The sequence below is a fragment of the Coregonus lavaretus genome (genome assembly GCF_964263955.1).
Source record: "Coregonus lavaretus genome assembly, chromosome: 1".
Taxonomy (NCBI): domain Eukaryota; kingdom Metazoa; phylum Chordata; class Actinopteri; order Salmoniformes; family Salmonidae; genus Coregonus; species Coregonus lavaretus.
This window is the reverse complement of record NC_139988.1, coordinates 87309866-87337761: the sequence shown is the minus strand read 5'-3', so window position 1 is coordinate 87337761 and position 27896 is coordinate 87309866. Positions and strand designations below refer to the sequence as shown.

The 27896-nt window shown below is 45.3% G+C and overlaps 1 protein-coding gene across 1 annotated transcript; it reads left to right on the top strand.

Moving 5' to 3' along the window:
• Positions 1 to 23: 23 nt before the first annotated feature.
• On the top strand, positions 24 to 27856 carry LOC311134297 (unconventional myosin-XVB-like; the record flags this gene model as incomplete). The annotated part of the gene is given in 37 exon segments (XM_084167932.1): positions 24 to 65; positions 6288 to 6345; positions 6562 to 6782; positions 6958 to 7193; positions 7367 to 7536; positions 7722 to 7965; positions 8158 to 8224; positions 8227 to 8337; positions 8587 to 8650; positions 10497 to 10529; positions 10633 to 10838; positions 11014 to 11223; positions 12879 to 12957; positions 13086 to 13419; positions 13532 to 13622; positions 15637 to 15859; positions 15945 to 16051; positions 16158 to 16217; positions 16330 to 16405; positions 17436 to 17554; positions 17748 to 17866; positions 19866 to 20007; positions 21342 to 21453; positions 21661 to 21925; positions 22109 to 22245; positions 22329 to 22405; positions 22507 to 22583; positions 22703 to 22833; positions 22990 to 23084; positions 23170 to 23247; positions 23364 to 23460; positions 25795 to 25943; positions 26100 to 26224; positions 26378 to 26511; positions 26632 to 26765; positions 27386 to 27526; positions 27770 to 27856. Coding segments are annotated over 37 exon segments (4851 nt in total).
• Positions 27857 to 27896: the final 40 nt, after the last annotated feature.

Here is a 27896-nt window from a genome sequence, read left to right as displayed (position 1 = left end):
CCTTCCATCAGTTCTGGGTTACTATGATGATCACCAGGAACACTAGCAAGAGACGACAGTGGAGGGTAAGATACACGCGCACGTGTACACACACACACACACACACACACACACACACATACACACGCACACGCACATACACACCCGTACACACACATACAGGAAATAATCAGCCAATCTATAATGAAGTCAATGACTGTGTTACTTGGCAACCATATTATATTGACAGACTTTATAGATAGGGCTATAAATTATTTTCTCAATCCATTCTGTTGCACAACACCAGTGAGTAAGGAACCCTATCACAGGTGTAATGGAGGAATGTGTGCCCTTCCCCTCTCTCCCACCCTGATGTTGTTTCATCATAATCTTCCATGTTTCACCTGAATGCGCATTGAATCCATCTTGATACTGTTGTGGTACCATAGCCTACTACTGTAGTTTTAACCTATGGACCTGTGAGGAAGCCTGACTTTTCTAAGTTCAACAATTCTGTATTGTTGTCTTGCAATTGTTTTGCCAAACTGTATGAATGTGGCTTTGGTATTACCTGTTGGTGTTCATTACTCATGTTTATATTCACCTCAGTCGTGGCTGAATAAATAGGCCTGGTTCCTTTTCATCCCAAAGAGACTTTGAATTCTGAGGAATTTAGTTGATTGTGTGAGAACCTCCGTATTGAAATGAGTTCAAGTCTTTGTTATTGTGTTGACAGAGTAAGTGTTTGTGGTGTTGAAATTCATATCTTTGTGTTTGGGGAGGGCCGGGGCCTCCCTAACGTTGATCCGTAGGTTATGTGAGGTACGATACAGTCACTTCCTGTTTAGAGAGAATCCTGTAAATTAAATTGGAGTGTTCTAATTTCCATGGTTATTAAACTAGGATGTTATGAGGTTGGGAGTGACTTTATATATTAGGGTGAATCCCTACTGTCCCCTCAGTAACTTACCTGGCAAGAACGGGTGATTGTCTATCAATGTAGTTATGGGAAATGTGTATTTTTGATCCAATAATTGGACTTTGAGATGAAAGGCATCAGGAGTGAATTGTAGTGAATGTGTAACCAGGCAACCTGCTGTTCCCTCACTGCCAGGTACATTCGAAAAAATGATGGGTTAAAACCAACACAATTTGGGTTATTTGATAACCCAGCGTTGTGTAAATATTAAATGGAACACACGCTGGGTTATTTTGAGTCTGGGTTGTATGAATAATTCAACATGTTGGCTTGTTGGAATTACCCAAACATTGGTTAATTTAACCATCAGTTGGGGTTTTATTCACTTTCATTCTGGGTTGACCTATCCTGTTCATCGTGTTACGTTTGTACACTTCTCTTTTTCAAGTTTGTACACTGCAAATTAAAATGTTCCTTGAATATTTTTGCACATTACATATTCTTAAACTAAATTAATAACATTATTATTTACATATTGTGACAAAGTAGTATCTATCCCCAAATGACGATATGCTCTTAAACTCTAAAGGGACATATACACTTGTGTAAACCTCATTAAAGCCACAAACGTGATAACAGTACAACAGAACAGATTAACCGGAATTATATTTACTCTCACGGGTGGCCAAAATTAACGTCCTGAAAGCCATGCCACTACTAAGCCACACCTCCAGTCTTCTGATCTGACCCGCTCGGTCACATCTCAAAATCTCAATAACCCAGCATCAACAACCAAACCTTGACCGAATGCATGCAACAACAACAATATAGTGTAATGTGATGTAAAAAGGTCATTGTCACCCTTATAAATATTTTAGCTACCTCCTGTCCTCCTCCAATTTACCTACACTTACCAGCTTCTATCTTCTTTCCACACCCATTCTCTCTCTGTTTCTTGTTCCTCATATACACACACACACACACACACACACACACACACCTCCTATCTTGGACTTTAACCCCTATTACTGAAATAAGAGGCTGCGGCATCGCTCCTTCCGCTTGTCAGTTCTGCCTCCCTCTCTGGACTAATACAGCATTATTAACAGGTAGGTATTGCTTCTTTTATCGCTTGGCTTTTTAATACTTTATAATACTGCATCTTCAGGGCTGTATTGACATTTTGAGAGTTTAGAGGAGGAAGAGAGAGATGGATGGAGAGGGTGAAAGCGAGAAAGAGGGAGGAAGAGTGAGAAGAAGAAAGACAGAGGATACTATTGCCTATGTAAAGGTTTTGCTTGCTGTTAAGGTGGATGATTTGTCTGTCATCTTTCTCACATTTATATTTCTCTAATCTATTAGTGTTCATCTAATTTATTAATCTAGATTTCTGCACGTTCTTAGGTTTAGTTTAGTTTCTTTTCATTTCCGCTTTGGCTGCTGGTCGTTGAATTACTCTCATTTGGTGTTATTGTTTTATGGGACTTGGACTATGGATGCTGTTGTCATCACGACAGGCCAGGGAGAAAGAAAGAGGCTGTCCATCAGCTGGTCTGAACACTTCTCACCTGTTACTTAGTACCATGTACAGTGCCTTCAGAAAGCACTCAGACCCCTTGACTTATTCCATGTTTTGTTATTACAGCCTGAATTCAAAATTGATTAAATATTGAAAAAAAATCTCACCCATCTACACACAATACCCCATAATGACAAAGTGAAAACGTGTTTTTATACATTTTTGCCAGTGATTTTAAAGCAGATTTAAGTCAAAACTGTAACTAGGCCACTCAGAAACGTTCAATGTCGTCTTGGTAGGCAACTCCAGTGTATATTTGTCAATGGACAATTACCCTGCCCACATCCGAATGGATATTTATTTTTGATCACTGTCACAGATGTAAATATGTATATATTATTATAGTTTTGTATTTATTTTATTGTTTCATTCACACCAGCACTGTTGGAGCTTAAGTATTTCACTGCAACTACAGCTGTGACCCTGTGCATATGACTAAATAAGCATTCGATCTAATCTAATCTACCCATAACATGATGCAGCCACCACCATGCTTGAAAATATCAAGAGTGGTACTCAGTGATGTGTTGTGTTGGATTTGCCCCAAACATAACGCATTGTAATCAGGACATAAAGTTTAATTTCTTTCCCACATTTCTTTAGCAATTTTACTTCAGTGACTTATTGCAAACAGGATGCATGTTTTGGAATATTTGTATTCTGTACAGTCTTCCTTCTTTTCACTCTGTCGTTTAGGTTAGTATTGTGGAGTAACTACAATGTTATTGATCCATCCTCAGTTTTCTCCTATTACAGCCATTGTACTCTGTAACTGTTTTAAAGTCATCATTGGCCTCTTGGTGAAATCCCTGAGCGGTTTCCTTCCTTTCCGGCAACTGAGTTAGGAAGGACGCCTGTATCTTTGTAGTGACTGGGTGTATTGATACACCATCCAAATTGTAATTAATAACTTCACCATGCTCAAAGGGATATTCAATGTTAAGCACATATTTACTCCTGAATTTATTGCTGCTTGCCATAACGAGGTTGAATAGTTATTGACATTTCAGCTTTTCATTTTCCACTTTGACATTATGGGGTACTGTGTGGAAGGCAGTGACACAAAATCTCAATGTAAAAAAAATATACACCTTAGCCAAACACGTTTAAACTCAGTTTTTCACAATTCCTGATATTTAATCCTAGTAAAAATGCCCTGTTTTAGGTCAGTTAGGATCACCACTTTATTTTAAGAATGTGAAATGTCAGAATAATAGTAGAGAGAATGATTTATTTAAGCTTTTATTTCTTTCATCACATTCCCAGTGGGTCAGATGTTTACATACACTCAATTAGTATTTGGTAGCATTGCCTTTAAATTGTTTAACTTGGGTCAAACGTTTCAGGTAGCCTTCCACAAGCTTCCCACAATAAGTTGGGTGAATCTTGGCCCATTCCTTCTGACAGAGCTGGTGTAACTGAGTCAGGTTTGTAGGCCTCATTGCTCGCACACGCCTTTTCAGTTCTGCCCACAAATGTTCTATAGGATTGAGGTCAGGGCTTTGTGATGGCCACTCCAATACCTTGACTTTGTTGTCCTTAAACCATTTTGCCACAACTTTGGAAGTAGGCTTGGGGTCATTGTCCATTTGGAAGACCCATTTGCAACCAAGCTTTAACTTCCTGACTGATGTCTTGAGATGTTGCTTCAATATATCCACATAATTTTCCTTCCTCATGATGCCATCTATTTTGTGAAGTGCACCAGTCCCTCCTGCAGCAAAGCACCCCCACAGCATGATGCTGCCACCCCCGTTCTTCACGGTTAGGATGGTGTTCTTCGGGCTTGCAAGCGACCCCCTTTTTCCTCCAAACATAACAATGATCATTATGGCCAGTTCTATTTTTGTTTCATCAGACCAGAGAACATTTCTCCAAAAAGTACGATCTTTGTCCCCCTGTGCAGTTGCAAACCGTAGTCTGGCTTTTTTATGGCGGTTTTGGAGCAGTGGCTTCTTCCTTGCTGAGCGGCCTTTCAGGTTATGTCGATATAGGACTCGTTTTACTGTGGATATAGATACTGTTGTACCTGTTTCCTCCAGCATCTTCACAAGGTCGTTTGCTGTTGTTCTGGGATTGATTTGCACTTTTCGCACCAAAGTACGTTCATCTCTAGGAGACGCGGTATGGCGGCTGCGTGGTCCCATGGTGTTTATACTTGCGTACTATTGTTTGTACAGATTAACTTGGTACCTTCAGGTGTTTGGAAATTGCTCCCAAGGATGAACCAGACTTGTGGAGGTCTACAATTTTTTTTCTGAGGTCTTGGCTGATTTCTTTTGATTTTCCCATGATGTCAAGCAAAGAGGCACTGAGTTTGAAGGTAGGCCTTGAAATATATCCACAGGTACACCTCCAATTGACTCAAATGATTACAATTAGCCTATCAGAAGCTTCTAAAGCCATGACATCATTTTCTGGAATTTTCCAAGCTGTTTAAAGGCACAGTCAACTTAATGTATGTAAACTTCTGACCCACTGGAATTGTGATACAGGGAATTATAAGTGAAATAATCTGTCTGTAAACAATTGTTGGAAACATTTCTTGTGTCATGCACAAAGTAGATGTCCTAACCGACTTGCCAAAACTATAGTTTGTTAACAAGAAATTTGTGGAGTGGTTGAAAGACGAGTTTTAATGACTCCAACTTAAGTGTATGTAAACTTCCGACTTCAACTGTACATGTCAAGGGGTGGGAATACTTTCTGAAGGCACTTGATAAGTAATGTTGAATTTATACTCTGTGTAGATATTGTCCCCATCATACCAAATATGGTGGATTAATCAAAGGATTACGATACAGATCTAGTGGACTATCGCTTTTAATTACACCAGATGTAGCTGACACACGTTTATTAAACTGACAACACCCATCAACCACCACGTCAGCAAATCTCTTAATCAGGAAATTAGTTTGTCTGTGTGTGTGCACCCATGCAACTCAGCATAAAGCTACATAATGTTTTTGTGTAACCCACCCACACCCATCAATGCACCTCAGTAAATCCATTAACAAGGGATCTACGGACATCATATCACAAGAATACAGTATGATACATTTCCGGTGATATGAGGGAAACACCTTTAGCTGTATCGAGCTCAGGCTGTAAATCATAAGATTCTGGACTCTAGTATCCGTGTGACTTGTATTGTGGGCGGAACAAAGGCAGCTGGGACATATAACAGGCTGTGTTACCAAGAATAGGACTGGACTCTCTCTCTGTCCATTGTCTGTTTACCTGACAGACCTCTACACGCCTGTCCTGAGCAGGTAGAACAAGCACACCTGATGACAGGTACAGGAGAAAAACTGTGGAAGGTTCATTCACAAGCTGGGAAATAATTGAGAAAAGGACGGATATAACTGAACGGATTAAATGAATTGCTGCCTCCTGTTTTGTGTAAAGGTTTGACAGGTGTGTGTTCATGTGTTGTCCGTTTGGTTCCTGTCTTATTGACAGGAGGGGTCCTCACTGCCTATCAGTGCTCAGCCTCTCCTGATTGTATGAACACTAGTTAACGTGATATAGATAGCTCGGGGCTCAACTCAGTGGAAGCTGTGTGTGTGTGTTTGCGCTCAGGAACAAGAGAGGAATGAAAGAAGCAGAGTGAAGGTCACCATCACCACTAAGACCCAGGACTCATCCTCCACAGGAAATGGTGGGAGCTAACTACCGTTTGTTTCTTAACACCTGTACAAAATCTATTTCAACTGAACAGCTGTTATTAGACATAGAATTCAGAGCCGTATATTTAAAAGGAGCCTCTGGTCCAATAAAGTATTCCTTCCTGATAATTCCCTTTTCCAGGATGTGGGAATGTTGGAGATTCCGGCTGAGCTATCGGCCAGACTACGCAGCGCAGCAGGTGAGTGGGAGCAGCGCTGGGAATGGACGAGATGGGTTGAGGAGGGCTGGGATTGGCTAAAACATTTATGTAGAACAAAATGCTTTTATCTGACTCCTCCTTCTCTGTAAACACAACAGGTAAATGGTAGGTTGTTGCTGGACTGGACCCATGGCTGCCATTGTTATCTGTCGCCTTTTCTCTGTGTGTGATTATAGTTCTGTGTCCCTCCACCAGGGCGGCAGCATGTATCAGGGGTGACAGAGGTGGCGCCTCCACAGGTGAAGGCAGAAAACACCCTCATCCTGCCCCTCGATATCGACAGCTACCCCTTCTCACGATACGCCAACACTACACTGAAGGATGGCTGGTGTCAGCCACAGGGATACTCCCTCCAGCGACCTCTGACTGCTCTGGAGCCTGAGGACACTCAAACCGCTCTGGAGATCTACAAACTGGTCCGTGCTGGACGCGCACGCACACACACACACACACACACACACACACACACACACACACACACACACACACACACACATATAGAGACAAGAACACAGATGTGTACAGTATGGCGCTGGTGTTATCCCCTTAACTCGATGTCACCTCCCTATATCCCCATCATTCCGTCCCCAGATCCTGCGCTTTGTAGGGGACAGTGATCTGAGTGGCTGGCAGGAGCACCTGTTGGGGAACTACATCGTGGAGCAGGGCCAGACCAGACCCGCCCTGAGGGATGAGATCCTAGCCCAGATAGCCCACACCACCTGGGGCAGGGAGTCAGAGGAGGGGGCCCTGCGGGGCTGGTTGCTACTGGCCTACTGCCTAAGTGCCTTCACCCCCTCCCCAGCCCTGGACAAACCCCTGCTCAAGTAAGTAGCCCAGTGAGCAAAATCATTTGTAAAGATGTCTTTTGATTGAAAATGTGTTTTGTGTAGTGCTAGAAAAAGAAAAGGTACTTTTTAGCAACCATAAAAATATGTAATCTCTTTGTCAACCATTATGTTATTGTAAGTCTGTGTTTCTCTGTCTCACCTGTGAACAGGTATGTGTCTGACGAGGGTCCAGGTGAATATCGTTCTCTGTGCCAGCACAAACTCCTCACCTCCCTCAAGCTACCCTCCCCCGCCTCTCGCCTCCACCCCCCCTCCCAGCTGGAGTGGACAATCAATCAGAGGAGAGGAAATATGGTACTGGACGTTCACACCTTCAACGGTGAGAGCAAGAGAGAGAGAGGGGTTATAACATGTGTATGTAATGTCTATATCATATCTATGTCGCTTTGTCTTTTTTTGTGTTGTGGTTCCATTTGCTCAGTGTGATTCTGATGCCTCACTTAGCTGGAGTGTTGGTGTTTGCAGCACCACTACATTCCCTCTCTCTCTCTCCATCTCTTCCAGAGGAGAAGATGACAGCTGAGGTAGAGTCCTGGACCACAGGGGAGCAGCTAGCCTCGTGGCTGCTCCACTTCAGAGGGTTATCTGAGGCTCGGGGATGGTCTGTGTCTCTGCTAGCTGATGACGGCTGGTCTGATCTGGCTGGATGTGACTTTGTCTTGGACCTGTTGGCTGGAGCAGAGACTGATGCTACTCTGGGGACCGCACACCCACACTCTGACTACCTGTTCAACAACGAGGGAGATGGGTGAGGCTGGGGGGCGCACACTCAGAGGCACACACACACACACACAGGGACCCCAACTTCACTAACTCTCTCTCTCTCTCTCTCTCTCTCTCTCTCTCTCTCTCTCTCTCTCTCTCTCTCTCTCTCTCTCTCTCTCTCTCTCTCTCTCTCTCTCTCTCTCTCTCTCTCTCTCTCTCTCTCTCTCTCCATTAGGATGATCACAACAGATCTAGATGGCTTCATCCCCCCGGCCCCCTCCATTCGGGCCCCTGGTCTCCCCAGCAGGAGGGGCCCCATGGGGACCGGACAGACTACCAGCCATCAGAGGGTTCTCGTCAGATGGATTGCTATCTGGATGACCTCTTTGACCCAATGCTGGACCAGGGACCAGGGGTCGGTATTTTACCTGAGACACTCTTTTCACAACACCGTTCAATAGGAGGTGTCTGTGACTGTGTTTACCTGTTACTGGTTGAATTGTGTTTTCTTTTCCTTTCTCTTGGATGGTTTTACTGTGATTATATTACTGCATGTGGTGTGTAGATTAACAAAACATTCTACTGTTCTGTGTGTGTGTGTGTGTGTGTGTGTGTGTGTGTGTGTGTGTGTTGTGTGTGTGTGTGTGTGTGTGTGTGTGTGTAGGACCGGGAGCGTATGGCCATGTTGAACAGGAGGATGAGAGGAGGAGGAGGGATGTATAGACCAGGTACTCTCTCTCTCTCTCTCTCTCTCTCTCTCTCTCTCTCCTCTCTCTCTCTCTCTCTCTCCTCTCTCTCTCTCTCTCCTCTCGTCTCTCTCTCTCTCTCTCTTCTCTTTCTCTCTCTCTCTCTCTCTCTCTCTCTCTCTCTCATCTCTCTCTCTCTCTCTCTCTCTCTCCTCTCTTCCTCTCTCTCTCTCTCTCTCCTCTCTCTCTCCTCTCTCTCCCTCTCTCTCTCTCTCTCTCTCCCTCTCCTCTTCTCTCTATCTCTCTCCTCTCTCTCTCTCTCTCTCTTCTCCTCTCTCTCTCTCTCTCTCTCTCTCTCTCTCTCTCATTTCAATTTTCAATTTAAGAGCTTTATTGGCATGGGAAACATTTGTTTACATTGCCAAAGGAAGTGAAGTAGATAGTAAACAAAAGTGAAATAAACAATAAAAAATGAACAGTAAACATTACATTCACAAAAGTTCCAAAAGAATAAAGACATTTCAAATTATGTCTATATACAGTGTTGTAATGATGTGAAAATAGTTAAAGTACAGAAGGGAAAATAAATAAACATAAATATAGGTTATATTTATAATGTTGTTTGTTCTTCACTGGTTGCCCTTTTCTTGTGGCAACAGGTCACAAATCTTGCTGCTGTGATGGCACATCGTGGTATTTCACCCAGTAGATAAAGGAGTTTATCAAAATTGGATTTGTTTTCTAATTCTTTGTGGATCTGTGTAATCTGAGGGAAATATGTCTCTAATATGGTCATACATTTGGCAGAATGTTAGGAAGTGCAGCTCAGTTTCCATCTCATTTTGTGGGCAGTGTGCACATAGCCTGTATTTTCATGAGAGCCAGGTCTGCCTACGGCGGCCTTTCTCAATAGCAAGGCTATGCTCACTGAGTCTGTACATAGTCAAAGATTTCCTTAATTTTGGGTCAGTCACAGTGGTCAGGTATTCTGCCGCTGTGTACTCTCTGTTTAGGGCCAAATAGCATTCTAGTTTGCTCTGTTTTTTTGTTAATTCTTTCCCATGTGTCAAGTAATTATATTTTGTTTTCTCATGATTTGGTTGGGTCTAATTGTGTTGCTGTCCTGGGGCTCTGTGGGGTCTGTTTGTATTTGTGAACAGAGCCCCAGGACCAGCTTGCTTAGGAGACTCTTCTCCAGGTTCATCTCTCTGTAGGTGATGGCTTTGTTATGGAATGTTTGGGAATCGCTTCCTTTTAGCTGGTTGAAGAAATTAACGGCTCTTTTCTGGATTTTGATCATTAGCGGGTATCGGCCTAATTCTGCTCTGCATGCATTATTTGGTGTTTTACGTTGTACACAGAGGATATTTTTGCAGAATTATGCGTGCAAAGTCTCAATTTGGTGTTTGTCCCATTTAGTCAATTCTTGGTTGGTGAGCGGACCCCAGACCTCACAACCATAAAGGGCAATGGGTTCTATAACTGATTCAAGTATTTTTAGCCAGATCCTTATTGGTATGTCAAATGTTATGTTCCTTTTGATGGTGTAGAAGGCCCTTCTTGCCTTGTCTCTCAGAGCTTTGTGGAAGTTACCTGTGGCGCTGATGTTTAGGCCGAGTTATGTATCATTTTTTGTGTGCTCTAGGGCAACGGTGTCTAGATGGAATTTGTATTTGTGGTCCTGGCAACTGGACCTTTTTTGGAACACCATTATTTTTGTCTTACTGAGATGGCAATTTGGGTGTGCACGGTGAATACGTGGTCTGTCGTATGGTAATTTGGTTAAAAGCTAATTTGACTCTTGTCTCTCTCTCTCTCTCTCTTTCTCACTCTCTCAGTTTCTCTCATTATTTTAAGTGTAATGTTAAATACAATACCTGTGTTGCAGGTGTTCCAATGACAATGCCAGGCTATTCTATGGGTGAGTGAGGGGAGTCATTTAATTACACAAACATTCTAATCTTATTTCTCTATCCTGCTTTATTCTAACTACAATTCCCAATTATTATTATTTTGTCTCCCAGGAATGCCAGTGAACCCTGCCATGCAAGGCTACAGCGTTCCGATGATGCCAAGTATGATGCCAAGTATGATGCCAAATATGATGCCAGCTGCCCCCATGCCTATGATGCCAACCATGATGGCACCCCAGCCAGCTGCACCAGGCCTGGACCCCCAGCAGATGGCAGTACAGCAGCAGGCTTTCATCAACCAACAGGCCCTGGTCATGGTAAGCACTTGGAGACACTGGTGGAAAACTGGGACCCACGTGCCAAGAAAACAAACAAACCATAATCCTATCCTATACTCGTGTTCTCATGAAATAACCATTTCTGTTCTAACATGACTACACTTCCTCTCTCATCACTCTTTCCTTCTCTCTCTCTCTCTCTCTCTCTCTCTAGGCCCAGCAGATGACAATGCAGGCGATGACTTTGTCCCAGCAGCAGACTCAGGAGAAGCAAAGACAGCAGCAGCGGCAGGCTAACCTCCGCACCGTCACACCCCCCCGCACCCCATCACCCCCGGCCCAGACACACCCCCACCCCCCCGCCCCTCCTCCGCTGACCACACCCAGCCAGAGGAAACCACAGCTACAGCACTACATATCTGAGGTGTGTGTGGCGGGGGAGGGGTGTGACGATAGTCTGTTTGTGTGCAGTTCTACTTGATTTTTAAAATATTTTATGTACTTAGCCAAAAATGCAAAAATGTGTCATTTCATTACAAAAGAAACACATAAAACAATATTAACTTGTAAACAAAGTCAGATGTAAAGTGTCTCTGTCTTCATCAGTGTATTTACAGTTGAAGTCAGAAGTTTACATTCACTAAGTTAATTGTGCCTTTATATTAATTATACAGCTATAAACTGGCTTTAGCCCACATCTTTAATCCAGGCTTTCTTCCACAAGACCTGTATGTACAGTTGAAGTCAGAAGTTTACATTCACTTAGAAATGTTTCCAACAATTGTTTATGGACAGATTATTTCACTTATAATTCACTGTATCACAATTCCAGTGGGTCAGAAGTTTACATACACTAAGTTGACTGTGCCTTTAAACAGCTTGGAAAATTCCAGAAAATAATGTCATGGCTTTAAAAGCTTCTGATAGGCTAATTCACATCATTTGAGTCAATTGGAAGTGTACCTGTGGATGTATTTCATGGCCTACCTTCAAACTCAGTGCCTCTTTGCTTGACATCATGGGAAAATAAAAAGAAATCAGCCAAGACCTCAGAAAGAAAATTGTAGACCTCCACAAGTCTGGTTCATCCTGGGGAGCAATTTCCAAACGCCTGAAGGTACCACGTTCATCTGTACAAACAATAGTACGCAAGTATAAACACCATGGGACCACGCAGCCATCATACCGCTCAGGAAGGAGACGCGTTCTGTCTCCTAGAGAACGTACTTTGGTGCGAAAAGTGCAAATCAATCCCAGAACAACAGCACACGACCTTGTGAAGATGCTGGAGGAAACAGGTACAACAGTATCTATATCCACAGTAAAACAAGTCCTATATCGACATAACCTGAAAGGCCGCTCAGCAAGGAAGAAGCCACTGCTCCAAAACCGCCATAAAAAAGCCAGACTACGGTTTGCAACTGCACATGGGGACACAGATCGTACTTTTTGGAGAAATGTCCTCTGGTCTGATGAAACAAAAATAGAACTGTTTGGCCATAATGACCATCATTATGTTTGGAGGAAAAAGGGTGTGCTTGCAAGCTGAAGAACACCATCCCAACCGTGAAGCACGGGGGTGGCAGCATCATGCTGTGGGGGTGCTTTGCTGCAGGAGGGACTAGTGCACTTCACAAAATAGATGGCATCATGAGGAAGAAAAATTATGTGGATATATTGACGCAACATCTCAAGACATCAGTCAGGAAGTTAAAGCTTGGTCGCAAATGGGTCTTCCAAATGGACAATGACCCCAAGCATACTTCCAAAGTTGTGGCAAAATGGCTTAAGGACAACAAAATCAAGGTATTGGAGTGGCCATCACAAAGCCCTGACCTCAATCCTATAGAAAATTTGTGGGCAGAACTGAAAAAGCGTGTGCAAGCAAGGAGGCCTACAAACCTGACTCAGTTACACCAGCTCTGTCAGGAGGAGTGGGCCACAATTCACCCAACTTACTGTGGGAAGCTTGTGGAAGGCTACCTGAAACGTTTGACCCAAGTTAAACAATTTAAAGGCAATGCTACCAAATACTAATTGAGTGTATGTAAACTTCCGACTTCAACTGTATCTTTCCAGCCAGCGAGAGATGTGGACTTTGTCAGTCCAGACCAGCTGGAGTCTTTCAAGGAGAAGAGAGAGTTCTTCCAGAAGAATGGTGAGTAGAGTTGAACACATCTACCTATTCAACTTCAGATAATCTGTAGTTTTCATACCACAGGATAAAATGAGTACCACATGTCTTACCTTACACCCAACTGCCTGTGCTGTCATTCACTCTGTCAGGTTCTCTGCCGAAGCCAGCAGCCAAACCGCCAACGCCTCACGGTACTCCCAGTAGCCCCCCCAAACAGACCCGTCCCCGCTCCCCCTCCCCACCCCCAGCACCCAGCACTTCGCAACATCCCGGAGGGAGCCCCCCCAAACAGACCCTTCCCCGCTCCCCCTCCCCACCCCCAGCACCCAGGACTTGGCAACGTCCCCCGTCTCCTCCTGCCAGAGAACCAGACCGCCCCAGCCCCCCTGCCTCCCCACCCCCTCCCAGCACCAGAATCCGTGACATCATTAAACAGTACCAGAACCGCCCTGTCAACGATCCCAAACCCTTCCAACCAGTCAGGTCAGTGGGACAGTGGATCCATCCCATATCTTTTAAGTAAATCCCATGTAATCTGTTGTGTAGATCCCGCTGCATGCATTAGTGGAAATCTAACTCCCTCTCCCCTCTCCAGGGTTCCAGCACGGTCGTTTGTGAAGAAGAATGATCCCAAAGAGGAGGCCCTGGCTATCCTTAGAAACAACGGACCTGGACAACAGCAGAAGGTTAGTGTGTTGGAACTAACATATCCATTCAGTTATCTTGCCTAGCCCTAGACATGTTGGTGAGGAGTGTTGGAGCTAACATATCCATTCAGTTATCTTGCCTAGCCCTAGACATGTTGGTGAGGAGTGTTGGAGCTAACATATCCATTCAGTTATCTTGGCTAGCCCTAGACATGTTGGTGAGGAGTGTTGGAGCTAACATATCCATTCAGTTATCTTGCCTAGAACCTAGACATGTTGGTGAGGAGTGTTGGAGCTAACATATCCATTCAGTTATCTTGGCTAGCCCTAGACATGTTGGTGAGGAGTGTTGGAGCTAACATATCCATTCAGTTATCTTGCCTAGCCCTAGACATGTTGGTGAGGAGTGTTGGAGCTAACATATCCATTCAGTTATCTTGGCTAGCCCTAGACATGTTGGTGAGGAGTGTTGGAGCTAACATATCCATTCAGTTATCTTGCCTAGAACCTAGACATGTTGGTGAGGAGTGTTGGAGCTAACATATCCATTCAGTTATCTTGCCTAGCCCTAGACATGTTGGTGAGGAGTGTTGGAGCTAACATATCCATTCAGTTATCTTGCCTAGCCCTAGACATGTTGGTGAGGAGTGTTGGAGCTAACATATCCATTCAGTTATCTTGCCTAGCCCTAGACATGTTGGTGAGGAGTGTTGGAGCTAACATATCCATTCAGTTATCTTGCCTAGCCCTAGACATGTTGGTGAGGAGTGTTGGAGCTAACATATCCATTCAGTTATCTTGCCTAGCCCTAGACATGTTGGTGAGGAGTGTTGGAGCTAACATATCCATTCAGTTATCTTGCCTAGCCCTAGACATGTTGGTGAGGAGTGTTGGAGCTAACATATCCATTCAGTTATCTTGCCTAGAACCTAGACATGTTGGTGAGGAGTGTTGGAGCTAACATATCCATTCAGTTATCTTGCCTAGAACCTAGACATGTTGGTGAGGAGTGTTGGGGCTAACATATCCATTCAGTTATCTTGCCTAGCCCTAGACATGTTGGTGAGGAGTGTTGGAGCTAACATATCCATTCAGTTATCTTGCCTAGCCCTAGACATGTTGGTGAGGAGTGTTGGAGCTAACATATCCATTCAGTTATCTTGCCTAGAACCTAGACATGTTTGTGAGGAGTGTTGGAGCTAACATATCCATTCAGTTATCTTGCCTAGAACCTAGACATGTTGGTGAGGAGTGTTGGGGCTAACATATCCATTCAGTTATCTTGCCTAGCCCTAGACATGTTGGTGAGGAGTGTTGGAGCTAACATATCCATTCAGTTATCTTGCCTAGCCCTAGACATGTTGGTGAGGAGTGTTGGAGCTAACATATCCATTCAGTTATCTTGCCTAGCCCTAGACATGTTGGTGAGGAGTGTTGGAGCTAACATATCCATTCAGTTATCTTGCCTAGCCCTAGACATGTTGGTGAGGAGTGTTGGAGCTAACATATCCATTCAGTTATCTTGCCTAGAACCTAGACATGTTGGTGAGGAGTGTTGGAGCTAACATATCCATTCAGTTATCTTGCCTAGCCCTAGACATGTTGGTGAGGAGTGTTGGAGCTAACATATCCATTCAGTTATCTTGCCTAGAACCTAGACATGTTGGTGAGGAGTGTTGGAGCTAACATATCCATTCAGTTATCTTGCCTAGCCCTAGACATGTTGGTGAGGAGTGTTGGAGCTAACATATCCATTCAGTTATCTTGCCTAGAACCTAGACATGTTGGTGAGGAGTGTTGGAGCTAACATATCCATTCAGTTATCTTGCCTAGCCCTAGACATGTTGGTGAGGAGTGTTGGAGCTAACATATCCATTCAGTTATCTTGCCTAGCCCTAGACATGTTGGTGAGGAGTGTTGGAGCTAACATATCCATTCAGTTATCTTGCCTAGCCCTAGACATGTTGGTGAGGAGTGTAGGAGCTAACATATCCATTCAGTTATCTGTCTTAGCCTATAGTAATACTCCCCTACCCTCCCCTGTCAGAGAGAGTCTCCCCCCGCACGGCAGCTCTCTCCTCCCTCCACTAGAGGGCCTTGCTCCATTTCCAACAACATGAAGCAGAAACAGCGCTCCCTTGCCGACCTGTTCTGCACGCAGAGTCCCTCCAAGAACCCTCCGCCTTCTCCCCCCGAGTCCGCCCCTCCTCCTCCCCCAGTCCAACCCATCTATGACAGATTGCTAGACCCTCCCCCCAAGGCTGCCCCCACACTCAGTAAGTAAAGCTACTTCAGAGGTACAGCCATAGCTTTAAAATGTTAATAACTCCACAGAGAAGTAAAGTAACACATTGTCCATAGATCTGCTGTCTGGGGAGGGGAGTGTCCGCTCCCAGCTCTACAGGTTCTCTGCCAGTGTCTATTTCTCCTACTCTGTCATGCCTGGCAAACTGTTCCTACGCAAAGAGGTGAGCTGGAACTGCAAGCGAGAAAAATGGAATTGTCTGTATTGTTCTACAATGTGTTTGCATTATACTGTAGGTGAATCACGATCATTCCCCTGTGTTTGTTCAGGTGTTTTACCCCAGAGAGAAGTTCAACCACCCCTACATCCTCAATCTCCTCTGTGAGCAGGTCAGTGTTGATTGTTTCCCCGTGACCCTTTTTATTCACTACCTTCTACATATCACACCTTATATATATATATATATATGAATATAAATCCCTGTTTCTGTTTCCCTGTCAGATCATGAGAGACACGTACAGTGACACCTGTGTGAGGATCTCCAAAGAGGAGAGGAGGAAAATGAAAGACCTACTAGGTGAGTCTACTTGTTATTACCAGGTGAGTCTAGTTGTTATTACCAGGTGAGTCTAGTTGTTATTACCAGGTGAGTCTAGTTGTTATTACCAGGTGAGTCTAGTTGTTATTACCAGGTGAGTCTAGTTGTTATTACCAGGTGAGTCTAGTTGTTTTTACCAGGTGAGTCTAGTTGTTTTTACCAGGTGAGTCTAGTTGTTATTACCAGGTGAGTCTAGTTGTTATTACCAGGTGAGTCTAGTTGTTTTTTACCAGGTGAGTCTAGTTGTTATTACCAGGTGAGTCTAGTTGTTTTTTTACCAGGGGAGTCTAGTTGTTTTTTTACCAGGTGAGTCTAGTTGTTTTTTTACCAGGTGAGTCTAGTTGTTTTTTACCAGGGGAGTCTAGTTGTTTTTTACCAGGGGAGTCTAGTTGTTTTTACCAGGGGAGTCTAGTTGTTTTTTACCAGGGGAATCTAGTGGGTTTTTTTTTTACCAGGGGAGTCTAGTTGTTTTTTTACCAGGGGAGTCTAGTTGTTTTTTTACCAGGGGAGTCTATTTTTTTTTTTTTACCAGGGGAGTCTAGTTGTTTTTTTTAACCAGGGGAGTCTAGTTGTTTTTTACCAGGGGAGTCTAGTTGTTTTTACCAGGGGAGTCTAGTTGTTTTTTTACCAGGGGAGTCTATTTTTTTTTTTTTACCAGGGGAGTCTAGTTGTTTTTTTTAACCAGGGGAGTCTAGTTGTTTTTTACCAGGGGAGTCTAGTTGTTTTTACCAGGGGAGTCTAGTTGTTTTTTACCAGGGGAGTCTAGTTTTTTTTTTACCAGGGGAGTCTAGTTGTTTTTTACCAGGGGAGTCTATCCTCTCTCTCTCTCTCTCTCTCTCTCTCTCTCTCTCTCTCTCTCTCTATCTATCTCTCTCTCTCTCTCTCTCTCTCTCTCTCTCTCTCTCTCTCTCTCTCTCTCTCTCTCTCTCTCTCTCTCTCTCTCTCTCTCTCTCTCTCTCTCTCTCTCTCTCTCTCTCTCCGTCCTCTCTCTGTCCTCTGTCTATTCCAGCCAGTTTCCATGTGGGTACCAGTGTCAGCTTGGTCCAGGACGACACAAAGAAGAAGAGGATAGTGATGGCTGCCAGAGACAACTGGGAAAACTACTTCACACGGCTGTTCCCTGTCAAAGTGAGTTAGCTTTCTCTTTCTCTTTCTCTATCTCTCTCTCTCTCTCTCTCTCTCTCTCTCTCTCTCTCTCTCTCTCTCTCACAGACACACACACACACACTCATATTATCTCTTCCCTGTGTGTGAGAGGCTGGCAGAGTGTGTATAAACCTGTACCTGTGTGTGTTTTTTTGTGTGTGTGTGTGTGTTGTAGAGTGATACCAGCGGGGACACCCAGGTATTAGGTGTGTCTCATCGTGGTATTCGTCTGCTGAAGGTGGCCAGAGCATCAGGCATCAACCCCAAACACCTGCGCCTGCTACGCAGCTATAGGTACGCCTATCCTACAATCACAAAAAATGGAAAAGATGTATGAACTATGAGTGATTAAGGGAGAATATACACTGCTCAAAAAAATAAAGGGAACACTTAAACAACACAATGTAACTCCAAGTCAATCACACTTCTGTGAAATCAAACTGTCCACTTAGGAAGCAACACTGATTGACAATACATTTCACATGCTGTTGTGCAAATGGAATAGACAACAGGTGGAAATTATAGGCAATTACAAGACACCCCCAATAAAGGACTGGTTTTGCAGGTGGTGACCACAGACCACTTCTCAGTTCCTATGCTTCCTGGCTGATGTTTTGGTCACTTTTGAATGCTGGCGGTGCTTTCACTCTAGTGGTAGCATGAGACGGAGTCTACAGCCCACACAAGTGGCTCAGGTAGTGCAGCTCATCCAGGATGGCACATCAATGCGAGCTGTGGCAAGAAGGTTCGCTGTGTCTGTCCGTGTAGTGTCCAGAGCATGGAGGCGCTACCAGGAGACAGGCCAGTACATCAGGAGATGTGGAGGAGGCCGTAGGAGGGCAACAACCCAGCAGCAGGACCGCTACCTCCGCCTTTGTGCAAGGAGGAGCAGGAGGAGCACTGCCAGAGCCCTGCAAAATGACCTCCAGCAGGCCACAAATGTGCATGTGTCTGCTCAAACGGTCAGAAACAGACTCCATGAGGGTGGTATGAGGGCCCGACGTCCACAGTTGGGGTTGTGCTTACAGCCCAACACCGTGCAGGACGTTTGGCATTTGCCAGAGAACACCAAGATTGGCAAATTCGCCACTGGCGCACTGTGCTCTTCACAGATTAAAGCAGGTTCACACTGAGCACATGTGACAGACGTGACAGAGTCTGGAGACGCCGTGGAGAACGTTCTGCTGCCTGCAACATCCTCCAGCATGACCGGTTTGGCGGTGGGTCAGTAATGGTGTGGGGTGGCATTTCTTTGGGGGGCCGCACAGCCCTCCATGTGCTCGCCAGAGGTAGCCTGACTGCCATTAGGTACCGAGATGAGATCCTCAGACCCCTTGTGAGACCATATGCTGGTGCGGTTGGCCCTGGGTTCCTCCTAATGCAAGACAATGCTAGACCTCATGTGGCTGGAGTGTGTCAGCAGTTCCTGCAAGAGGAAGGCATTGATGCTATGGACTGGCCCGCCCGTTCCCCAGACCTGAATCCAATTGAGCACATCTGGGACATCATGTCTCGCTCCATCCACCAACGCCACGTTGCACCACAGACTGTCCAGGAGTTGGCGGATGCTTTAGTCCAGGTCTGGGAGGAGATCCCTCAGGAGACCATCCGCCACCTCATCAGGAGCATGCCCAGGCGTTGGAGGCAGGTCATACAGGCACGTGGAGGCCACACACACTACTGAGCCTCATTTTGACTTGTTTTAAGGACATTACATCAAAGTTGGATCAGCCTGTAGTGTTGTTTTCCACTTTAATTTTGAGGGTGACTCCAAATCCAGACCTCCATGGGTTGATAAATTTGATTTCCATTGATAATTTTTGTGTGATTTTGTTGTCAGCACATTCAACTATGTAAAGAAAAAAGTATTTAATAAGATTATTTCATTCATTCAGATCTAGGATGTCACGCCCTGGCTCTGGGGACACTGTTATGTTGAGCCAGGGTGTGTAATTCTATGTTTGTATTTCTATGTTGGTCTGATTGGGAGCCATATTTAACTGTCTGTCTTTTCACTTTGTGTTTGTGGTTTCTTGTTCCGTGTTGGTTGGTTTATGTAACCAGGGACGTCACGTTTCGTTTTTGTTGTTTTGATCGTGTGATCATCTTGATATAATAAAATGTTCGCATTCAACGCTGCGCCTTGGTCCTCCTCTCTGGTAGACGATCGTGACATAGGATGTGTTATTTTAGTGTTCCCTTAATTTTTTTGAGCAGTGTACATCTAATATGTGATGCCCGTGTATGTTCTCCCTGTGTGTGTACGATAAGTGCTGTGGTTTTCTCTGTGTAGCTATGCAGAGCTGCTGTCGGTGGAGCTGCGGTCTGCAGACATGGTAGAATTCAGTCTGAAAGGAGAACAGCTGCAACTGCAGAGCAACAGAGCTGTTCAGATTACTGCCATGGTCAGGCTGTTCCACCAAGAACTCATCGAGGTAACCACCACCCTCTTCCTCATCTTATATCATGAAAATAGTTGTATATATACACTACATGACCAAAAGTATGTGGACACCTGCTCGTCTAACATCACATTCCAAAATCATGGGCATTAATATGGAGTTGGTTCCCCTTTTGCTGCTATAACAGCCTCCATCCTTCTGGGAAGGCTTTCCACTAGATGTTGGAACATTGCTGCGGGGATTTGCTTCCATTCAGCCACAAGAGCATTAGTGAGGTCGAGCACTGATGTTGGGCGATTAGGCCTGGCTCGCAGTCGGCATTCCAATTCATCCCAAAGGTGTTCGATGGGGTTGAGGTCAGGGCTCTGTGCAGGCCAGTCAAGTTCCACACCTATCTCGACAAACCATTTCTGTATGGACCTCGCTTTGTGCACGGGGACATTGTCATGCTGAAACAGGAAAGGGCCTTCCCCAAACTGTTGCCACAATGGTGGAAGCACATAATCGTCTAGAATATCATTGTATACTGTAGCGTTAAGATTTCCCTTCACTGGAACTAAGGGGCCTAGCCTGAACCATGAAAAACAGCCCCAGACCATTATTCCTCCTCCACCAAACTTTACAGTTGGCACTATGCATTCAGGCAGATAGTGTTCTCCTGGCATCCGCCAAACCCAGACTCGTCCGTCGGACTGCCAGATGGTGAAGCGTAATTCATCACTCCAGAGAGCGTGTTTCCACCGCTCCAGAATCCAATGGCGGCGAGCTTTACACCACTCCTACACTTGGCATGGCACATGGTGATCTTCGGCTTGTGTGCGGCTGCTCGGCCATGGAAACACATTTCATGAAGCTCTTGACGAACAGTTATTGTGCTGATGTTGCTTCCAGAGGCAGTTTGGAACTCGGTAGTGAGTGTTGCAACCGAAGACAGATGATTTTTACACGCTACGCGCTTCAGCACTCGGCGGTCCCGTTTGGTGATCTTGTGTGGCCTACCACTTCGCGGCTGAGCCGTTGTTGCTCCTAGACGTTTCCACCTCACAATAACATCACTTACAGTTGACCGGGGCAGCTCTAGCAGGGCAGAAATTTGTCGAACTGACCTGTTGGAAAGGTGAAATCATATGACGGTGCCGCGTTGAAAGTCAAAAAGCTCTTCAGTTTACTGCCAATGTGTGTCTATGGAGATTGCATTGCTGTGTGCTCGATTTTATACACCTGTCAGCAACGGGTGTGGCTGAAATAGCTGAATCCACAAATGTGAAGGGTTGTCCACATACTTGTGTATATATAGTGTATGTTTCCTGGTACATCATACTATATAGTATCTTTGTTGTGTATAACCTCCTACCAAACCTTCTCAGGGCTCGGATCATGTGATCGCCCTGAAGAGCTTTGAGACGGACGACAAGAGCCTGCTCAACTTCCGCAATGGTGACATCATCAAACTGCTGCCCATAGATGGCCTCAAACCAGGTGAGGTCATCACAGTGACCTTTGACCTCTGTCTGTCTGTCTGTCTGTCTGTCTGTCTGTCTGTCTGTCTCTCTCTCTCTCTCTCTCTCTCTCTCTCTCTCTCTCTCTCTCTCTCTCTCTCTCTCTCTCTCTCTCTCTCTCTCTCTCTCTCTCTCTCTCTCTCTCTCTCTGACAGTCCTATCCCTTCTCTCTCCCTCTCACTCACAGGTTGGTGTTTCGGTTCCATTGGGGGGCGCTCTGGTCTCTTCCCCACGGACATCACTCAGCCGTCTGCCCCTCCTGACTACCACAACGTCCACCTTGACCGCCTCGACGAGAGGAGGAAGTCCATGAGAGGACTCCCAGCAGCCCCCAGACCCACCTCCCATACTGGCTCAGTACAGCCCAGCCGAGAGGGTAGTGAGCTGGGTGACGTTCAGACGTTCCTGATGACAAAGTTTGCCATGAAATACTTCAGAGACGCTGCCACGAGGTAATGGGGGATAATAGTGTTGTATGATGTACAGTATGTAATCCTATGTTTTCGCGAGTGTTACAACTGTCTTCCTTAACTACACAATCATCTCTTCTTTTTTTCTCCCTATGTCATTCCTCTTTTATCACCACCCCCCCCCTCCTTCCTCTTTCTCCTCCTCCTCTTGTCTCTCTATCACAGAATGGAGGCTAGAGGTCTTCTTGATGGAGGTAGAAACTTCTCCGAGATGGTTCAGTACACCGAGGTTCCCGTCCAGGAATCCCTCATCCTGTACTCTGATCCTGATCTCAATAACATGGCTGTCCAGACCTTCATGAGTGAGTCGACACACACACACACACACTTGCACACACACTCTTTATGTGTACATTGCATATCAATATCACTGCTCTCTCTGAAGGTGTGATGCAGTTCATGGGAGACCAGCCTCTTGGGAATCACAAGTCTGAGGAAGACTGTGTCAGCCATGTCTTGCTGGTGAGACATATACACACACACACACACACACACACACACACACCATCGCTACAGCTGCTTGAACATGTAGTAATATCTGTCCATTGTGTTTGTGTGTTCAGCTGGGGAAGGAGAAGGAGTTCCTGAGAGATGAGATCTACTGCCAGGTCATCAAACAGACCACTAACAACACTCACAAGTGAGAGGCTGGCAGAGTGTGTATAAACCTTTACCTGTGAATAGTGTACAGAGGGTCAATTCCTAACTCGTGTGTGTGTTTTGTGTGTGTTTGTGTGTGTGTGTGTGTGTGTTATACAGGCAGAGCTGTACCAGAGGTTGGCGTTTATTGAACCTGGTAACAGGGTTCTTCCCCTGCTCTGGCGTTCTCAACCCCTACGTCACACACCACCTAAAAAACATCAGCCAAGACCCCAAACACCCTTACCAAGGTACACACACAGCCCTGCACCCCTCACACACTGGCGATGCCCCCAAAGAGATCCCTTTAAAAGTCTGAAGCTGTGTCTGCTACCCCAGAGCTCTTCTGTATCTAATGCAGGTGTGTGTGTGTGTGTGTGTGTGTGTCTGTTTCCTCTCCATCTCAGAGCTGTCTCAATACTGCAACGAGAACCTGTTCCGGTCTCTGATCCACGGAGGACGCAGACACGTCCCCTCTCACGTAGAGATGGAAGCCATACTGGTGAGACATGAGTGTGGATACATTTTTTGATTTGATTGCGTGACCAGCAGTACCGTCACCGCTTGGTGTGTGTTGTTCTCTGTAGGCTGGCAGAAGCTCTCGCCGGTTCCCCATCAAGCTGCCAGGTGGAGTAGACTTCCCCTGTAAGATACGCAGCTTCAGCGTAAGTCAAGTCTCCTTCTCTTTCCTGCTCTCCTTTCCACTGCCTCGCTTTAATTATCATTATGATAAAGATTATATATATTATGTATATGTAGAATATTGACTCTGTGTACCCAGGTGGCTCTGGAGGTGGTTGAAGAGCTGTGTACAGAGATGGGCATCCAGGACCCTTCAGAAGTCAACGAGTTCTCCATCCATGCCAACCGGGACCAGGGTAGGAGGACAAAACGACGTGCTGTAGCTAATATAACCCAAAACTGCAAGTGACAAAAGATTGTTAGACATTCATTTTGTGACAGCAAAACTAAGAGAATCCTAGAGGTTTCCCTTACAGAAAAAAAATGTTCTCAACGTTTTGCACATTCTTTTGGAACAGTTTACATGTGAAGATATTTCACATGTAGATTTTCACGTGATCACATAACCTTTCACATGTTGATTCAAATTGTCACATGATGCCCTGCAATCAAAAATGAGTCTTTAGGAAGTCTGTAGAATGTCACAATATAGACACAGTGTTTTCAACTTACATATTTGACACACTTTGACACACATACAGTGGGGAGAACAAGTATTTGATACACTGCCGATTTTGCAGGTTTTCCTACTTACAAAGCATGTAGAGGTCTGTCATTTTTTATCATAGGTACACTTCAACTGTGAGAAACGGAATCTAAAACAAAAATCCAGAAAATCACATTGTATGATAAGTAATTAAGTAATTAATTTGCATTTTATTGCATGACATAAGTATTTGATCACCTACCAACCAGTAAGAATTCCGGCTCTCACAGACCTGTTAGTTTTTCTTTAAGAAGCCCTCCTGTTCTCCACTCATTACCTGTATTAACTGCACCTGTTTGAACTCGTTACCTGTATAAAAGACACCTGTCCACACACTCAATCAAACAGACTCCAACCTCTCCACAATGGCCAAGACCAGAGAGCTGTGTAAGGACATCAGGGATACAATTGTAGACCTGCACAAGGCTGGGATGGGCTACAGGACAATAGGCAAGCAGCTTGGTGAGAAGGCAACAACTGTTGGCGCAATTATTGGAAAATGGAAGAAGTTCAAGATGACGGTCAATCACCCTCGGTCTGGGGCTCCATGCAAGATCTCACCTTGTGTGGCATCAATGATCATGAGGAAGGTGAGGGATCAGCCCAGAACTACACAGCAGGACCTGATCAATGATCTGAAGAGAGCTGGGACCACAGTCTCAAAGAAAACCTTTAGTAACACACTACGCCGTCATGGATTAAAATCCTGCAGCGCACGCAAGGTCCCCCTGCTCAAGCCAGCGCATGTCCAGGCCCATCTGAAGTTTGCCAATGACCATCTGGATGATCCAGAGGAGGAATGGGAGAAGGTCATGTGGTCTGATGAGACAAAAATAGAGCTTTTTGGTCTAAACTCCACTCGCCGTGTTTGGAGGAAGAAGAAGGATGGGTACAACCCCAAGAACACCATCCCAACCGTGAAGCATGGAGGTGGAAACATCATTCTTTGCACCGTATTGAGGGGAGGATGGATGGGGCCTTCCAGCATGACAACGACCTAAAACACACAGCCAGGGCAACTAAGGAGTGGCTCCGTAAGAAGCATCTCAAGGTCCTGGAGTGGCCTAGCCAGTCTCCAGACCTGAACCCAATAGAACATCTTTGGAGGGAGCTGAAAGTCCGTATTGCCCAGCGACAGCCCAGAAACCTGAAGGATCTGGAGAAGGTCTGTATGGAGGAGTGGGCCAAAATCCCTGCTGCAGTGTGTGCAAACCTGGTCAAGACCTACAGGAAACGTATGATCTCTGTAATTGCAAACAAAGGTTTCTGTACCATATATTAAGTTCTGCTTTTCTGATGTATCAAATACTTATGTCATGCAATAAAATGTAAATTAATTACTTAAAAATCATACAATCTGATTTTCTGGATTTTTGTTTTAGATTCCGTCTCTCACAGTTTAAGTGTACCTATGATAAAAATGACAGACCTCTACATGCTTTGTAAGTAGGATAACCTGCAAAATCGGCAGTGTATCAAATACTTGTTCTCCCCACTGTAATTACATTGTGTGTTTATTTATACAGTAATTATTATTCAACATGTCCTCACCTGGGATTTGAACTCACAACTTCTTGGTTCACGGCAGTCCGATCTTCCTGTTACGCCACCATGTCTCTGTCAATAACTGATTTCACCTGTATTCCTACACTTTGGACTTCAAAGTAAATCAGCTTTGTATAATACACTCAAGAAAAAAACGATTATATTTATCATAGTGATTCAGTCGTAACATTAAAACAGAATAAATATCCCACCAACATTAGTCAGATTAACAGCAGTGCAGATGGCACTCTTTTGCTAAATACAGAGATGTATTATAGGTAATGTGTAGGGGACTTCTGAGATTATTACAGACTTGGTGGCACAGCAGAAAGATCAGCGCACCCCGAAGGTTGTGAGTTCAAGTCCCAGGCACACCCCGAAGCATGTGATCACGTGATATACATGTGGTTTTTCCGTCTCTCTCCTTCTCTTCTTTCAGAGGGGATGGTGCGCCCAATCCACCCTGATGAGTACATGTTTGACTTCCTATTGGATGACGGCTCCATCTTCCTGTCCTTCCACCGTATCATGTGGACACACCCCCTTCACTTCGACAATGACCTCTACCTGGAGTTCCACTTCCAACAGGTACCATAGTAACGACCCCTAGTTGTGTTATTACCATAGAAACCACCTCCAGTTATGTCAGGCCCTGGTGAAAACCCTTATGTCCCTGTAGACTAATTAACTCCTTCTGTCCCTGTAGTTGAATGAACTCCATCTGTCCCTGTCTGTTGCCTGCAGGTCCTGGGTGATTACCTGGATGGCAAACTGCTGCTGCCAAGCGGTGGTGCCAATGTTGTCCAGCAGATGGCAGAGCTGGCGGTCCTGCAGCATTTGGCACAGGGCCGTATTCAAGAGCCCACTATGTGAGTACTACCCCTGACCCCTAGCCTTTAGCCCCTACACTCAGCAGCCCTCACTGTGAGCCATACTGTTGTTTTCAGACCGGACATAAGTGATTGGTCTCTCTGTCCGATGTTAAGAGTTACAGATAGTTCTCTCTCTTCTGTCCCTGTCAGGCCTGAACTGAAGGAGTACCTCCCCCGACAGGAAGGGGGCAGCACCAACCTGGAGCAGATCCATTCTATCTCTCTCAGAGAGATAACCACCATGCTGTCCCTCAGTCCCCACGACGCCAAAGCACGCTTCCTCGGTGAGGCACTCACACACACTTTTATTTTTGCCTTGGTTGTGTTAAGCACTTTGCGATAAATGTATTTGTAAATATATTTAGATTTACTGCATTGCATTGATTTGCTGCCTCTATCCCCAGAGTGCCTGAGCTCCCTACCTCTGTTCGGCTCTAATATCTTCCTGGCCCAGAAGGTCAGCCATCGCAGCTGCCCCTCGCCCTGCCTGGTGGCTGTCAACCAAGAGGGAGTGTTGTTCTGCCATCCCAATACACAGGTACCACATTTACACCCCAAAAACACTGTTGTGTAGGGAGGGACACCCCAAAAACACTGTTGTGTAGGGAGGGACACCCCAAAAACACTGTTGTGTAGGGAGGGCCACCCCAAAAACACTGTTGTGTAGGGAGGGACACCCCAAACACACTGTTGTGTAGGGAGGGCCACCCCAAAAACACTGTTGTGTAGGGAGGGACACCCCAAACACACTGTTGTGTAGGGAGGGACACCCCAAACACACTGTTGTGTAGGGAGGGACACCCCAAACACACTGTTGTGTAGGGAGGGACACCCCAAACACACTGTTGTGTAGGGAGGGACACCCCAAACACACTGTTGTGTAGGGAGGGACACCCCAAAAACACTGTTGTGTAGGGAGGGACACCCCAAACACACTGTTGTGTAGGGAGGGACACCCCAAACACACTGTTTTGTAGGGAGGGACACCCCAACCATGCATAATATAGGTACAGTGTTTCCCGAATTATGAGTGAACTGATCGATCATGACAGATTTAATAGATCTATGGCTTTGAAAGATGTCTGCTATTATTCAGGTTTTATTCATTTGTAGTTCACATCTACTAATGCTTTACAATAATGTTCCTGTGTTATTCAGGAGCGGGCATTTGTGATCCCGTTGGTGGAAGTGCAGTCACTGTGCTTGGTCAAACCCAAGAAACACAAGAAGGGGCCAGGAGTGGAGATCAACTATGGCAACCCAGGACGCCCAAAAACCATCACCATCCACCTCAAACAGGTGAAGTACAACGCAGTACACAGTAGGCTATGACGGTGCGGTGGTCACTAACCCCAGATACAGGGAGGGCAGGCTTTAGCTGGCGCTTTCCAGGACCAAAGGTTGGTGACCATTGGTGTATGGGTTAGTTCTGTAAACTGTGAGGTTACACAGTGGAAGGGATGTGGGAACTAAGGGCACATTAGAGACGCAACCTGAATGCTACCTTCACAATAGTGTGTGTGTGTGTTCTCTGCCCTACAGGCCAAGGAGCTGTGCCACATCACTGCTGTCATTATGGAGGAGCTGGTGCAACCACCCAACAATAGCTCTGTCTCCTGCCGCAACTAGTAGACAGACACACCCACACACACACACACACACACACACA